Below are 16,115 nucleotides of genomic sequence, written 5' to 3'. Positions count from 1 at the left end.
CTCCATTTTATCTTCACGCTGACTCCTGAGGATGAAGTCAACGGTCCCATCCACAGAAGGGAAACGGGGATTCCGGCTGCCTGTATAACCCAATGGAAGCCCCAGGTCTGCCTCACTTGCTCGGCAGAACTGATAACGATGATGAAGAAATAAAATCCCGAGGCTCTTGCAGAGTGGGGCTTCTCACGCTGCTGGTTCTTTTTAAATTCTTGTTTGCCTTGGACGTGAAATTTTTTCTGCATAATTAATCACCTTTGGAAATCGCAGAGAAATTTCCTGTTCACTGAGTTGGAAACGCCCATGGAAACGAAAGTGGCGGTGTGCCCCCACAGGACACCCTGGAGGAGTGGAAATGTGAGGTGTGTGTGTGGGGGAGCAGAGTTCCAAGTCTGCGTGTGAGATCCAGGCCCGTGCTGGCCACGGCTGTAAAAGCAACATAGAGGAGGCGGCCCGGGCAGGGTCCCAGGAATAGAATCCCGGGGAGGCGCTTACACACCTGCTCCAGAGGAGGTGATCTGAGGCTCATGCTGACCAGGCTGCCCTTGCCCTCCACGGGTCCTCCTCACCAAACACACGGCACGCCCCCCACTCCTAACTTATGGGACACCAGAAGGGACATGTTCCAGGTGAGAATGCCCCAGGTTATGGGCTGCAGGTGCTATGTCAGTAAGAAACCGTGCATGGCTGAGAAAGGACATACTGTGCTCAGGAAACTGCAGATTTACTAAAGTCCCAGATTAGGAGGCAGCAAGCAGTCTGCCGGGGACGCCTCGCCCTCCAAGGGCAGGGTCTGGGGACGCCTGGCACCCTGTGGCCCTTGGGAAGGCTGAGGCCTCCCTACTCTCTGTTCTTCCCCATTGTTTGCTGAACGGGTGAAGCAGCTTTGAGAAGAGGCTGTGGGAGAGAAAAGGCCCCGTCTCTGGAATCGGGGAGGGATCTGGGAAGAATAGAGTGTGTCTGCTTAGCTTGGGTGTGGGCCTAACAGGACGCAATCCTGGTTTGTGAAGCCTTCCTTGTGCTGAGCACGGGACCCCACTGCTGGGCCTCTTCCAGAGAGGAAGAGCCAGCCGTACCGGGGCAGCAAAGGAGACCAAATGTGGTCTCCCACAGACGCACACAGATTTAGACAAGGTGACTGAATTCCATGGACCCAGAGATCTCCCCCATTCACCTCCTCATCCTTCAGTGCTTCCAGGGAAGACCCTAAGGTCCTGACCCCACTACACAATCCCCCAGCCCTGTATTAAGATAGGATAGCCCCGTGTTGCCGTCTGCTTAGCACAGAATTTTTCTGTAATGAATGAGGTAGCCTTGGGGCGGGGGGGGGGTGTAGTTAGGAAGGCAAACCTATCAGTCATGTCCCAGGAGTTAGGACAGATGCATTGGTTATTTAGAGCTGCTGTCACCACGTGACCAGAGACTTCATCTAAGCCATGAGATGCACAGCCAAGGATCCTGGTGTGCACTTCTCTTAGCTAGGCGAGGATCAAGGATTTAATTCGAATGACAATGCAGTATGATCACACAGAATGAGCCCGAGTATCTGGAAGAAAAACGCATGACCAACATGTGCAGGACCCAGGCTGTCACAAACACTCAAGTTAGTGGGCCCGGAGTAGTGAGTTAATAGTAATCGTTAAAAAAAAAAATCAGTGTGGTCTTGGAGGGTGGTTTCCTTTTTCCCCTATTTGTGGAAACTACTCCTTCAGAAGCCATAAGCTGTCACCGAGTATCCACTCTGTAACAAGCAGAGGGAGCTCAGGAGGAAATGTGATAAACCGAGAGCTTAATGAGCATGTGTTAGGTGAGAGGCCATTTTCACGTCTCAAACGACGCTAAGAGGCTCTGATGGACATTATGTCCTAATCCCCATGAAAACAGTCTTTAAAACCAAGGCAGTCTTGGTTACTGAGCCGTGGAGAGTGTCTGGACTCAGGACCATCATCCTGTCTGTCTGGGCTACAGGAAGGAAGGCTCGGCAGTGTGGAAACATTGTGCTCTTATCAGAAGAATCCTTTGCAGCCAGTGACAGTAATCTTGCTTCTCTCTCTCTCTCTCTCTCTCTCTCTCTCTCTCTCTCTCTCTCTCTCTCTCTCTCTCTCTCTTTAGGTTTCTCTCCTGGCTGTCCTCTAACCGGTCATCCCTTAACGGCAGCTGGTATGATCAGAGACTGAAGTAGTCCCACCAGCGAGATCCCATCAGTGAGGCCCTGTTGGCTGGGTTCCGTCAGTGCGGTCCCATGAGTTGACAGTGTTGAGTGAGGTCCCATCAGTGTGACCATGCTGGTTTGGTCCCATCAATAAAGTGTGCAGTCTAGTGATGGCCCTTATCGACACCCAGGGGTGGGTTGTGCTTCTCAAGCCTTCTCAAGCCCTGACCTACTTCATGTGGTGGCTTCTCCAGGAAGCCTTACCGAGGTAGCTATTCTTATCTCGTGGCCTCCTGACCAGAGACTACCATGTCCTGATATTAACTGTGCTGGCCTCCTTCTCTGCAATGTGAAAGAGAACCTAGGTTTCTATTCTCTCACAGTAAGTACAGACCAGGTAAGTAGATGGATACATGTACAGGTGGGTGTAATATATGGATATGTGATATGGATATGTAATATATGGATATGTGGGTAGTGAGCAGCTAGATATGCCATGAATAGACAGTAATAGACAGATGGAAGAATGAATAGACAGATGGATGGATGGACTACCCCACAGAGTGAGGGATACAGGGACAGAGTGACAGTGGGCTGGGCCCTCTCCATGCTAAAGCCAGGGTCCCTCTGCGCTTCCCCCTTTGAGTAACTGACATCACTGACTACCACCCTTTCCACTCACCCCAGTTTCTCTCAACCCTCGGGTTTCCCCCTACGGCCTCTTCAGATAGCTTGCATCACAAACCTGAAGACTCCGAGTTTTAGTATGTAGAAAACTTGTCTTCTCACACCCTGTCCAGGAGAACGAGTCTTAGCGTGCACACACAGCAACAGCGGCCTCTGCATAGCCAGCTCTAAATTCTCCCACATTTGCCAGCCTTGTCTCTGATATCCACTTGCATTTTATATTTGTTAATTCACTTACTCATTCAGCAAATATTCATTCATTACATTAGTTGGCAGTGAAGTTTTCCAAAAGCTTATCTTTCGGGTCCTTTTTGTCTTTCACCTAGTCCAGGAACCCCCTAACCTAACTGGCTTCCAATCTATCCTCTCCAGACCCCGCCCATCCGGCCTCCTCCATCCTCTCCAGACCCCGCCCACCCGGCCTCCTCCATCCTCTCCAGACCCCGCCCATCCGGCCTCCTCCATCCTCTCCAGACCCCGCCCATCCGGCCTCCTCCATCCTCTCCAGACCCTGCCCATCCAGACCCCACCCACCCAGCCTCCTCCATCCTCCCCAGACCCCGCCCACCAGGCCTCCTCCATCCTCTCCAGACCCTGCCCACCAGGCCTCCTCCATCCTCTCCAGACCCTGCCCACCAGGCCTCCTCCATCCTCTCCAGACCCCGCCCATCCGGCCTCCTCCATCCTCTCCAGACCCCGCCCACCAGGCCTCCTGATCCTCTCCAGACCCTGCCCACCTAGCCTCCTCTGATGCTCTCTAGTCTTTGAGACATAAAATCTAGCACTCCGCATGCTGCTGCTGCTGGAAGTCCTGGGGTTTCCCCATCTCCATCCCTTGCATTGCCTCCCAAGCTCCTTTCTGCTTCACCATCTCTGTTTCTTTTTTTTTTTTTCCTTTTTTTTCTTTTTTTTGGTTTTTATAAGACAGGGTTTCTCTGTATTGTTTTGGAGGCTGTAGGTCCAGCCTGGCCTCGAACTCACAGAGATCCGCCTGTCTCTGCCTCCCGAGTGCTGGGATTAAAGGCGTGCGCCACCACCGCCCGGCCCCATCTCTGTTTCTTAAGCCACCAATGATCTGGACACCAGCTCCTCTCTCCGGCTTCCGTATTCTTCCTTGTTTGCGTTCCTACTCAACAAGGGGGAAAGAAAGCTCTGGCGCCAAGATCCCCTCCAGACCCCAAACCGACACAGTAAGGCCCATATAGTAAAAGGAGTCTCTGGCTCTTCCTGTTTCCAGGACAACCGAGAGAGCAACTCTGGGAGAGTGTGGACAGACTGGGGGAGGGCGTGGCGACGATGAGGAGGCTCAGGCAGAGACAACAGAGCCCCTGGGCTTGGCAAGTGTCGTGAGCGGCGGTGGACGGGGAGGAGAATGCGGAGTACACCCACCCGGGCTATTTTATTAAAGCTACCGATTCCAGAACAAACCGCTGCTTCACCCTGGCTTCTGCCACAGGAGAGGTAAGGGGAGGGATACAGGAAGACTGTGGAGCAGTCTGTACCCGGGTCACATGTCCCTGAGGTAAGTCGAAGAACTGAAGCTCTCCTCAACGTGACAAAGACAAGGGACAGCTGGTGTTGTTGACGGAGACCCTTGCCTAGCTTTCAAGGTTCGATCAGCCAGTACCACGCAGGCACCCACATGTGGGGGAGAAACGGCTCGCCCAAGGTGGGGTGCGTTTAAAAACCAGCCATTTGGCGCCACGCACGCACCACTGAAGACACTCGTGTACTCGTCTGGAATGAAAGCCATTCAAATGGGCTGGAAAACGTTTTACTTGTATTTTCTCATATTCCTGAACCTTCCCTTTCCACGGTTCAAAAGCTTGCATTGTCTAATTGCCGATTTCCATTCGTGAATGGAATCAGCATACGATAAAATTAAGTGCCAAGTCAATCTACCAAATGAATCTAGTTTTAGGCGTTAATTATCCCCCCCCCCAGCCATTTTCTCTCGAACTCACCCCATGTCAAGACAAGCTCAGATCCAAGGGATGCAGCACTCAGTTTCTAGCATGGGAGCTTACCTCAGCAAGCAGAGAGGAGTCTTGTTCACTGGGACCCACACAGTTTGGTGCACAAAGAAGACCTCATTCCACATCAACATAACATTCATCTCACCGTTTTACAGGTGCTCAACAGCCACTGGACTAGATTAAGTCACTGGCACGGAAATTCCCTCCACCGTTTTGTGGCATGGTTCTCCGGTTCTCCCAGCTGACAAATTAACAATGTCACACTTCTTTTATGTGCAAGAGGGCCACCCCAAGTGTGGCAAAGGAGGTATTAATTAGGGCAGGGGCTCAGAAACTGCGTACACGTTTCTTCTAGAGCTGTGTCAAGGGACAGGTGCCTTCTTGGTTCTGCGGCCGATATCCCGGGTTTCTAAGATGTAATTATATATGATCCTAAGTCCACAGGGGAAGGAAGAACCACATACCTGGTGACCCCATCAAGCTACTGTTTTGAAGACTATGAGGACCTACAGTTGGGCGCCTGGAGGAGAAATACCTCGGGGGGGGGGCAGGAGAGGTGCAGAGACAGAGGTACTGAAGCCCCTGACTCCCTCCTTTAAGAAGCACTTTTAGATTTATATATTTTATTTTAATGAGTAAATGATGCCTGGTACCCAAGTAGGATCCCATGGATCCATAGTTATGGATGGCTGTGAGTCCCATGTGGGTGCTGGGAACCGAACCCGTGTCTTCGGAAAGAGCAACGGGAACTCTTAACGGTTGTATCATCTCTCTAGTCCCCAATGAATTTTTTAGACAGGGTCTCACTATGTAGCCCCAACTTGCCTGAAACTTACTATGTAGACCAGGCTGGACTCACACACACACACACACACACACACACACACACACACACACACACACACACACATCTGTCTGCCTCTGCCTCCTGAGCACTGAGGTTAAAGGGGTCCTCCACCATACCCAGATTCCTTCCGATGTTCAACATTACTAGAGCAGTCTAGAGGGAAGTAGATAATCACGACCCAGCATTGCTAAATGCAGAGAAAACACCCTGTAGGGGCCTTCTGCCAGGCAAAGGGGAAACCTGGGACGCTGTCCATGGTGGACAGCTGGTTCTGGCTGAGGCCCCCAGAACCCAGGCCTCTGAGGCACACAATGCCTTAGTGCACACTCGGGTACCCAAGGTTGCGGTGTCTCTGCTGCACACCCAGAGTGATCACTTAGTCCCCAGCCACTCGACAAGGGCAGCGTGGAGTAGCAGTGTCAGCCACAGACAGGTGGCCTACTCATGGAGGAAGAATGGCGATGGCACCACCTCGGCGACTCCGGTGACTCCTCGGAGACGGCAGGGGCGCGGCAGCTTGCAGAGGAGACTCTCCCGGCTGTGGGAGTAGCCAAGCACCCGAGTGACTAATTAGAGAGCTAAGAGCAACCGTGAAGCAAATCTCTGGTATCCCGAGTCAGAACTCAGGAGCCGAGCTTAACTCTGGATGTTGGAATTTGGGGAGGAAGGGAGGGAGCAAGCAGAGTGTAAATTTAAATAATGTACACGGCATAATTTGCATCGGGAACGAAGGACGTGCTTCCTTTAGGTCACACTAGGCATTGTCAGCCTTCTGGGCGGGAAGGGTAGCAACCAGAAGGAGGCTGGCATGTGAGCTGTGGTGCTCCAGGGGAGGAGCACAGAGCTTTCAGATTTCATCACAGCTGTCTCCTAACACCTCGACGCGTGCTCCTGCTCGGAGAAGCTTGGGGGCCTGAGCAGTCAAGCTCACTCCTTCCCCAACCACCCCAAGAGGGAAAGGAGCCTGTCAGTTTCACTGAAGAAGAAAGGAGGGAAAGGAAAACAAAGGCACAGGCAAGCCTCAAGTTGCTTCGTGTGCGTTTGAAGTCTCAAGGCAGCAGAGAGAGTGGGTTTTATGCAGAGGCGCCCTGGGACCCTCGGGACGGAACCCTGAAGGCTGCATCAGGAAAAGCATTACGTTCAGGGAGGTTTTAGTCAGTCTGAGCGGCTCTTTGATAGGCAGGGATGGTACCGCCAGGAAGGGCTCTTTGGGAAGTCTGAAGATTCGGAGGGAGAGGTAGTTAGCACTCGGTGTTTGCTCGGGCCGTCCCTTCCCGACAGGGATGCTCACACAAGCCCTTCAGCCGCCACAGCAGAGCCAGGCGTGGGCTTAGAGGGGTGGGTGACCATAGCAGGGAGCCCACCGAACGCCAGGCTCCAGCCACCACCGGGTACTCGCCCTGGGTGGGTTGATGGAGGCTTCCTTAAGCTGGACTGAGAAGAGATGGAAATAGCAGCACGGAACTGAGGGACCGGCACCATTTTCCTTCAGCAGATTTCGTTATCAATGTCTAAATCTCTGTATTTTGCTATCGTAATTTCTGTTTTTTCCACTTCTTCATATGCCTGAGTCCCGATTCATCTAATTAATGCTGGCTTTGGAGTTGGATTGGCTTTCCTGCTTTAAACCCAAGCATATTGTTAAAATGCAATTCAGACTTTCTGTATTATATCAAAGAGCCATTGATATAAGGCAGAAACAACGACAACAAAAAAGATATACATATATGGGGACTGTCATCTGTGTATGTTTGACTCTTTTCTAAAAGAAAAGACGCGGCGTCTCGAGATTGCACTCACCCACATTGGACAGGGGGTGGGTGGGTGATCATGAGAAGTTAAGTCCAGGCTCTGGAAAGAGGTTGTGGGCCAGGCAACCTTACGAGGTAACACGGGAGAAGTCAGCTTCCCCAGGAGAGGCTTAAGACAGAGTATAAAACCCATCAGTCACACGGAGATAACCTTCCCTCCGTGGGGCTCCCTGGTAAGCCTAGCTCTGGCTCTCACACGGGCCTCTGAGTTCTATCCAAAGCAGTGGCGACAGTAACGCCCACACCACCCCCCAGAAGTTATTGTACCCACAGGGCTGCCACCCCACTGTGTTGTTAATGGCTTCTGTATATGCCACCCTGGCCTTGGCAGGGCTGGGACACTCAGTTTTAGGCAAGAACTCTCTCAGTCTCCTGTACATTTTCCATTTCTGTCCTGTCAGTTGAGCCACGGGAATGTCTCTCAGCTTCTTGAACTTATTCTTGTGCGGGGCAAGTCTAGGGAGAGCCAATCCAACTCCAAAGCAGGAGAGCCAATCCAACTCCAAAGCCAGAGAGCAGCCAAACCGCCGTTATCATCTACGGGTTCCTCCTGCCACTTCCCCAGAGGCCTCCAAGTCTCCAAGTTCCCAGTTCTCCTCCCCTAGGTGAGCAGGAGTCCAGTGCGATGTAACAAATTTACACCAATCCAAGGATTGTTGTTATCTTTAGCAGAACACGGCAACGTGCAGGCGAACGCAAATTCAACACTCACGGTAGGCTCTTGGCCCATGAGAGTGTGTCACAGACCTTCCCTGAAGGCGTGTGCAATAGAAATCTTTAGAAAGAGAAGAATTCGCCTCCTCGGCCAGCCACTACTCAGTGGCAGATGCCCATCCGCCCCTCCGCTTCTAACCCCGTTCAGCCCTTCTTCCTTCCCCGGGAGGACTCGGGAGCCCAGGCCTCCTTCCTTGACCGACTCAGCAGCAGTGGGTGGGGATGACACCTTAGGGATGAACTGTCTGGCTCTAAGCCAAAGAACACACTGGAAGTCAAGTCCTGTTCACACAAAGGGGACCCCTTCTGCTCTTCAGAGTTCTCGAGCCTTCCCATCCTTCCATGTGAGACCTGGCTTCCATCACCCACCACCCTGCCCTCCGCGACATCTGCTTTCTAGGTTCCTGGTATGCTGGGGCCTACCCCAGGCTCAGGACAACCCATCTCTCCCAAGATGGCCCCATGGGACCGGTGGCTGGGGGCGTAGAGAGGCTGCTCTCCCCACATAAACTGCCCCAAGCCCCCGCCCCCCCCAGGAACAACGGACCACGTCTTTCAACAAAGCAAGCAGACAACAGCATGCACATGAACAGCCATTAATTCTCAGAAAAAAAAATCTTTTTTAACAGGGGTGCTTGGGAGAAAGCTCGGTCAGTGTGCTCAACCTGTGAGCAAGAGGGCTTGTGTGTGAGTTCCCAGAGACTCACGGAACAAAGGTGAGCCTGGTGGTGTGCACCGGGGACTGGGGATGGCAGGGGTGGGGTGGGGGAGCAGAGACAGACAGATCCCAGGGCCTCCATGAACAGCCAGCCCCACCAAATCTGTGAGCTCTGGGTGAAGCGAAGAGCTGTGTTTTGTTTTGGTTTTGGTTTTGGTTTTCGAGGCAGGGTTTCTCTGTATTGTTTTGGAGGCTGTCCTGGAACTCGCTCTGTAGACCAGGCTGGCCTCAAACTCACAGAGATCCTCCTGCCTCTGCCTCCCGAGTGCTGGGATTAAAGGCATGCGCCACCAACGCCCGGCTGAAGAGCCGTGTTTTAAGAGACAAAGTGGACGTGGGTCCTGAGAAACAGCATCTGAGTCTGGCCTAGAGTCTTGATGCAGATGCACAGGTGTGTGTATATGTGCATGTGTGTGTACATGCCCATGGACGGGCAGAAAGAGAGGGAGGGGGAGGGAGGGAGAGGAGGAAAACATCTTTAGCATGAGACAGCCACACTTATGAAGACTTTCGCTTCCTTTGGTTACTATTAAGAGTTTATTTAAAGAAAAGAATGGGGGTCCCGTTCCTCCAGAGTAAGATTAATAGCTAATCGGAACTAATACACCAGGCATTGTGTGTGTGTGTGTGTGTGTGTGTGTGTGTGTGTTTTCTTGATCTCTAGTCTTTGGAAACAGGGAGTCTATTATCATAAAACAAGCAAAGCACCTGGCAGTTTCGCCCACCACATGCCCACTGAGAACGAGGGATGTGCAGAGGCTCTGAAGTCCCCTGCATGCAACCCAGAGGACAAAGAGAAGACAGCACGGATACGGTGCCCCGTCTGCTCTTCTGAAAGAGGCACGGCAAGCCTTGGCCTGCAGAACTAGTACTGGTTTCTAGCTCCAAGCTCTGGAAGGACGTACACCAAACTGTTAACAGGGCTGGGGTGAGAAGGAGCTGCTAGTGCAACCCCCACCCAAACCCCAACCTCACCCCCTGCCCACCCCGCACCCCTTCTCCCCACAGAGAGTGTGTTTGTGGACTCCTTCAAATGTTAAAAATAAACCAATAAATGAACATTTTCTACCCCCCCCCCACACACACACACACTAAAGGCTGGACACAGCTAACTCCCACTGTCTGGCCTCTTCTGGTACACTGCACCTGAAGATCAACAGCCTCTCTCTCCATGGCAACTTCTTTTCCAGGCTTGGCAGACCCTGGGAGCCTAGGTGGGCTAATGCTGTAGCCAACCTCACCCGGGGGGGCCTCGCTCACCTTAGAGGGCTCCACGTAAGCAGTGGGCCTTCCCCCTCACCTTCTGTCTCAAAGCATTGCCTCGTTAAGGACTCGACGGTCGGTCCCCAGGCTGCAGCTGCAGAGGTCAGACTCTCAGCACTCCACCAGGAGGACCCGCCCTGATGCCCTGATGAGAGCAGCACAGGCCACCCTGGGGCCTGGCAGCTGGAGCAGAGGGCCACGGCTTCCTCATCAATCGCCGGCACACTCACCTGCAGATGTAGTTTGTCTTGCAGGAGTCCTGCAGATTCAGGCAGTTGGGCTTGTCTCGTTGCTCCTCGTAGGAGCACACGGGCACGATCGTCTGTCGCCGCCGCTCAGTGCAGGCGATGTCCCTGCAGGAGCAGAAGAGCATCCCGTAGCTGTGCTTGGCCGGGACCTTGTCGAAGAACTGCCTGAGGGCCTTGTGGCACTTGCGGCGGTTGCAGACCTCGTTGGACATGCTGGTGGTGCACGGGGTGATGTAGGCAGACCTGTACTTCTTGCAGGTGTCATCCAGGTTGCAGGCCTTGGCCGCATCCAGGCAGTTGTTCCCTTTGGAAATGTGCTCCACTGCAAAGGCAGAGAAAGAGGGGTTGAGCATGGGGCCTGGCTCACGAGAGCTCCCACACACTGTCTGCGATGATGAGCTCTCACCATCCACCCGGCCATGCGCGCGCGCGCACGCGCGCGCTCTAGAATTCACGGAGTTTCAAACCTGGTGGGTGACACAATGGCCCATGACAGGGAGAAAGTGTTGGGGTGCAATGGCGAAGAGACTACGGTAGTCCCTAGATGTTCCTTAGGTATCTTTGTGGAGCTGGGATCCAGGCCCGGGGAACTCGGGCACCTGCCCAGCTACTAGTTAAAAAAAAAAGGGGGCAACTGGAGAAATGTTTCCAGCTCCTGCTTGGTAAACTGAAATCAGGATCAAAGAAAACAGCAACAAATTATATCCTTGTTCATGATACAGCACATAAAATGATATGCTGAATGCAAGTATAATTGCCATGCAATCCTCCAGGAATATAATTATGTAATAAATGCGTATAGAACATACTAATTACTATATGATTACAGAGTAATTACATGGTTATTTGAGCCCAGAAGACAAAATATTATGCCAGCCTCTCTAAACAGGAAGAGGCAACTCCAGAAGAGTCTGTGTCTAAGTTTCAGCTCACAGGCCACTGGAAGAACACCAGAAAAAAGCACATAGCATTTTGCAAACCTCAATTACCACTTAGCACACCACATCCAAAATGTAGGCTCTGTGGACATTGAAGTTACTGATTAGGAAAATTCAGCTAGGATTTTGGATACAATTTCTCTGGGCTTGTGCTCCACAGGCGTTAGAAATATCACAGGGCATATGTTGCCTTCTGCTTAGGCTCTCTATGCCCAGGCTGCCTGGAAAACCAGCACCGCCCACTGTGGGCTGTTCTTGGGGGTCTGGGTAAGAGTTTCCAGGAAGCAGATTCTATGGGGAGGCTGTACACACTGCCTGGGTCAATGGGGGGAATTTCAAGTAAACCAACAAGGGGGATTGAGCTCAGGATCCATGCTCTAGGCTCAGGACCCAAGCTCTAGGCTCAGGATCCATGCTCTAGGCTCAGGACCAGTGCTCTAGGCTCAGGGCCCATGCTCCAAGCTCAGGGCCACTGTTCTAGGCTCAGAACCCAAGCTCTAGACTCAGGACCAGTGTTCTAGGCTCAGGACCAGGGCTCTAAGCCCAGGACCTGTATTCTAAGCTGAGGACCCAAGCTCTAGGCTCAGGACTAGTGTTCTAGGCTAAGGACCAATGTTTTAGGCTCAGGACCCATACTCAAGGTTCAGGATCAGTGTTCCAGGCTCAGGACTCACACTCTAGGCTCAGGACCCATGCTATAGACTCAGGACCTGCACTCACAGCTCAGGAGGCTCAGGAACCATGCTCTAAGCTCAGGACCCATGCTGTAGACTCAGGACTCACACTCTAGACTCAGGATCCACACTCTACTCAGGACCCACACTCTAGACTCAGGGCCAGTGTTCTAGGTTCAGGACCATGATCTAGGCTCAGAACCAGTGTTCTAGGCTCAGGACCCATGCTCTAGGCTCAGGACCACTGTTCTAGGCTCAGGACCCATGCTCTAGGCACTTGTTTCTTTGTTGTTGTAACAAGCACCCTGATAAAAAGACAATGAGGGGCAAATGGTTCACTTGGCTTTACTATTCCAGAGCACAGTCTATCATCCAGGAGAAGCCAAGTTGGGGTCTGAAACATCTTCTCACATCACACCCATAGCCAAGAGCAGAGAGAAATGAAGGCTGACTGCTTGGTAGCTTTACAGTCACCTCCTTCTGCCACCTAGGAATACTGCCATTCATGGTGGGCTGGGTCTTCCTATGATTAATCACTTCAATTAACAATTAGACAAGCCCCAGAAACATACCCACAGAGCAAGCTGATAAAGACAACCACTCGGTTAAGACTCTCGTTGGATAATTCTAAGTTGTGGCAAGTTAACATCTAGAAGTAACTGTCACAACCCACATAAAGGAGTTTCTCCAGAGAAAGTGAAGTGAAGGAACCTCTGGAAGCCATTGATAAGGTGGCCCACAGCAGCTGATAAGCAGTTATATGCCAGTGACTCTCAAAGCAGGCGACGGCGCAACATCCTACAGATTAGATTCCCAAGCAAGTGTCTACCTACTCAGGCTCAATCCCTCTCTGTTGTATCCTCCTTTCTTTGCAAGTTCTCTCAACTGACGGGAGGCACTTGGGGAGTTCCAAGAGAACTGACAAGACAGGAAAGAGTCCAGGTGGGCTGGATGGGGTTGAAATGTATGACAGTGAGTATATAAGGGTATGTGGAATATTACTCTGCCTTTAATAGAGAGAGAGAAAAAAAAGCCTTGCAAACTGTGACGACATAGAAGAAACTTGAGGACATTAGGCCTGGCGAAACGAGTCAGTATCTAAAGGGGAAAGCAAACGTGATTCCACTCATGTAATGACGACAAACGCCCCAACTCACGGAAGGCTCCTGGGCTGAGGGTGGAGGGAGGAGGTGATTGCTACTCAATGGCAACAAGATCCCAGCTTCAAGTTGAGTACGTTCTGCAAGCTGAGAGGTCCTCCATACGAGAACCTGTCTGGAGTTAGCGATCCTGTATTTAGTCTTACGTTCTTGCTAGGGGTCCACTGAGAGAGGGCTCAGCGGGTAAAGGTGTTTGCTGCCCAGACCGATGAACTGGGTGTCAACCCCAGAACCCACATGGTGCAGGGAGAGAGCCAACTAACACAAACTGTCTTCTGACCTCCATGCCACAGCGCTCTCTCACCCTCCCTAAACACACACACACACACACACACACACTAAAACAAAATGCAATACACTATTTTAAAAATTGCCAGGAGGGAAGATTGCATGTTAGGTATTCGTACCACAACCTCAGACACCAGTTTTAAGCAGAACACAAACATCAAGGGCCCACGAAGCAATCAAAATTTCAAGGAGTTTTTCTATGAAAAAAAAAGGCATGTCTTGTTTTAAGAAAACATCCCAGTGGGAACCTACATTATAGCCCTAGCCCTGAAAGCTGCGAGCTACTACACCCCAGGCCCATGTTTCTGTGTGCCGTCTTCTGAGACCTACAGGTTGAGTGTGAAGGGCAGTGGGCAAGCCCTCTAGCCTCTCCGAGTGAGCGATACAGCTGTTCCAGAGAGCCCTGCCACTTCATCAGACACCCCCGGTGCTCTCTCCACTCAGCCCTACCCAAGTCTGCTTCTCTGAGCCACTCTGAGAATCTAGGATTCTGGGAGGGAAATGGCTTCTGTGAGCCCTGACACAGGCTAGTCTCTGGACCTGGTCAACACTTACAGCCTACTATTTAAAGAGTGCTCTCTCTCTCTCTCTCTCTCTCTCTCTCTCTCTCTCTCTCTCTCTCTCTCTCTCCCTTCTATTTAAAGACCCCCCCACTTTCCCTCTCTCCAGATTTTTGAGACAGGAATCTGGCTGTCTTGGAACTTGTTCTGTAGAACAGGATGGCCCAGAACTCAGAGATCTACCTGCCTCTACCTCCCAAGTGCTGGGGGAACTAAAGGTGTGAGCTATCCCTGTCTGCGATTTGTTTTCCAAAGTACACGGTCTTATGCACTCCAGGCTGGCCTTGAACTCCTTTTGTAGCCGAGGATAGCCTTAAATTTCTAATACTTTTGCTTAAGCCTCTGGTTTTGAGGTCACCAGGAGTTTGTATGGTGTCAGGGACAGCACTTGGGCATCATGCAGGCTAAGCACTTGACCAACTGAGCCCTGGAGATGTTGAATGCTGGGCTGCTGGACCCAAGGATAATTTGTGTTTTTGTGTGTTTATAGTCCTCTAAGTTTATAAATTGTGAATGCTTTCGTGATAACTGAAAGTAAACTAAAACTCTTATTCCATATCATCTGCGGTAGGCCCTTCAACAGCTACATGGTGCCGGCATCTCCGTGCCAGCACTGATGTCTAATGAAAAGTATTTTTTTCTAAAGTGTGCATAAAACAAAAATAGTAGAGACAGAGTTGGTTTACACGTAAGGAATGTAGCTAGTGACACAGGACCCAGCAATGCATGCAACCTCAAGTGGAGAAAAATGGCAGAGAAGATGTCACCGCAGGCACCAGGCATCACAGGCCTGCCAAACGAAAATGAACCAGTGCTCACATCCAGCACCAAGTGAATTTGATGGTAAGAATTCACTAAGTTCCAGAAAAAGCAATGCCACATTAAACTCACGTTATTCATTTGTATTCCCTTGATTTCAAAGTTTGGCCTTTTACTGTCTAACTTGTGTTGCTTTTACAACTGTGTGAAAACAAGAAGAGGCTCTTTTCATTTACAAATCCAAGATAACAGTACAATAAAAAAAACAGTAAGTCAACCCATGATACCCACAAAATTTCTTCTTCTCTCAAGAGTAATTCACACTGTTAACATACAAGCTTAGGAAACACCTGGCTGGTGTATATGTTTTCTTCCCATGACATTGTTGCCTTTTTAAATATTCTTTAGAATTGCATAGCTGTTAACTTCTGTGAGTATGTGTAACACATTCTGTGAGTGTGTGTGTGTGTGTGTGTGTGTGTGTGTGTGTGTACACGTGTGCGCATTTGTAGAAGCGAGATCAGTGTCAGGGGCTTCCCTCTAGGAACCTTGGTCTTAACCGTTGGACACAGGATCTCTCACCGAACCTGGTGAGCACATATTCAGCTCACCTGGCTGGCCAGAGAGCTCCAGAGACAAGTCTGTCTGCTCTATCCCCAGCACTGGGATCACACGGTCATAGTCTGCCGGGCCTGGCTTTTATATGTGTGCTGGGGACCTGAGCTCAGTTCCTGGGACTTCTGCAGCAACCATCTGCAGACAGGGCCATCACCCCTGCCCAGTTTTTTTCTCTTCTTCTTCTTAATGTTATAAAACAAAGAAAAGCAATACTCTAGAGGAAAAGCTTTGTGTAAGCGGAAACAGGAAAGTGTGTTATGTCTGAACCAACTGCCCACAGCTAACTTCGTTTCGCAGTAGCTATGACGGTCTCACTTCCAGCTGATCCTACTCTCTTCCATGCATAAGCCCGGCCAGCACATCATCCCCTTTACCATTATTTCAAAGCCTGCGACAAACTCCAAACTGTATAGCCTGGAACATTTGGAGGGGCAAAGCCAATTTATTTCCACCTCTCGGGTCATGTGTAACTTTCAACGTTTCTGAGCCTTACAAACGCAAAGCGTCTCCACTACACTTCCCACCTTGGTGAGACAGCAAAATCCAAGCACAAGAACCCAACAGGAGCACCATAAGCAAATAACAGCCCCACCCCCGCTCCTTACAAACACAGATGTAAAAATCTCCCGCAAATCTGGGCTAGTTGTTTAGCAATATGTTAAGAAGATGACACACCATTTCCCCAAGGATCCAAGATAAATTTGA

At 51.0% G+C, this 16,115-nt stretch overlaps 1 protein-coding gene across 3 annotated transcripts in view; it reads right to left on the bottom strand.

Annotated features, from left to right (window-relative positions):
* Positions 1-16,115, bottom strand: part of Gfra1 (GDNF family receptor alpha 1) — a 259,679-nt gene that overhangs the window by 52,087 nt on the left and 191,477 nt on the right. For all 3 annotated transcript variants that reach the window (XM_040742220.1, XM_040742215.1, XM_040742207.1), the window contains one exon: positions 10,396-10,735. In XM_040742220.1, the coding sequence (XP_040598154.1) occupies positions 10,396-10,735 (340 nt within the window). The remainder of the gene's footprint in view (positions 1-10,395; positions 10,736-16,115) is intronic.

This window comes from Mesocricetus auratus, unplaced genomic scaffold (genome assembly GCF_017639785.1).
Source record: "Mesocricetus auratus isolate SY011 unplaced genomic scaffold, BCM_Maur_2.0 Super-Scaffold_4256, whole genome shotgun sequence".
Taxonomy (NCBI): Eukaryota; Metazoa; Chordata; class Mammalia; order Rodentia; family Cricetidae; genus Mesocricetus; species Mesocricetus auratus.
The sequence above is the reverse complement of the archived record's forward strand: the minus strand, read 5'-3'. Positions and strand labels throughout refer to the sequence as shown.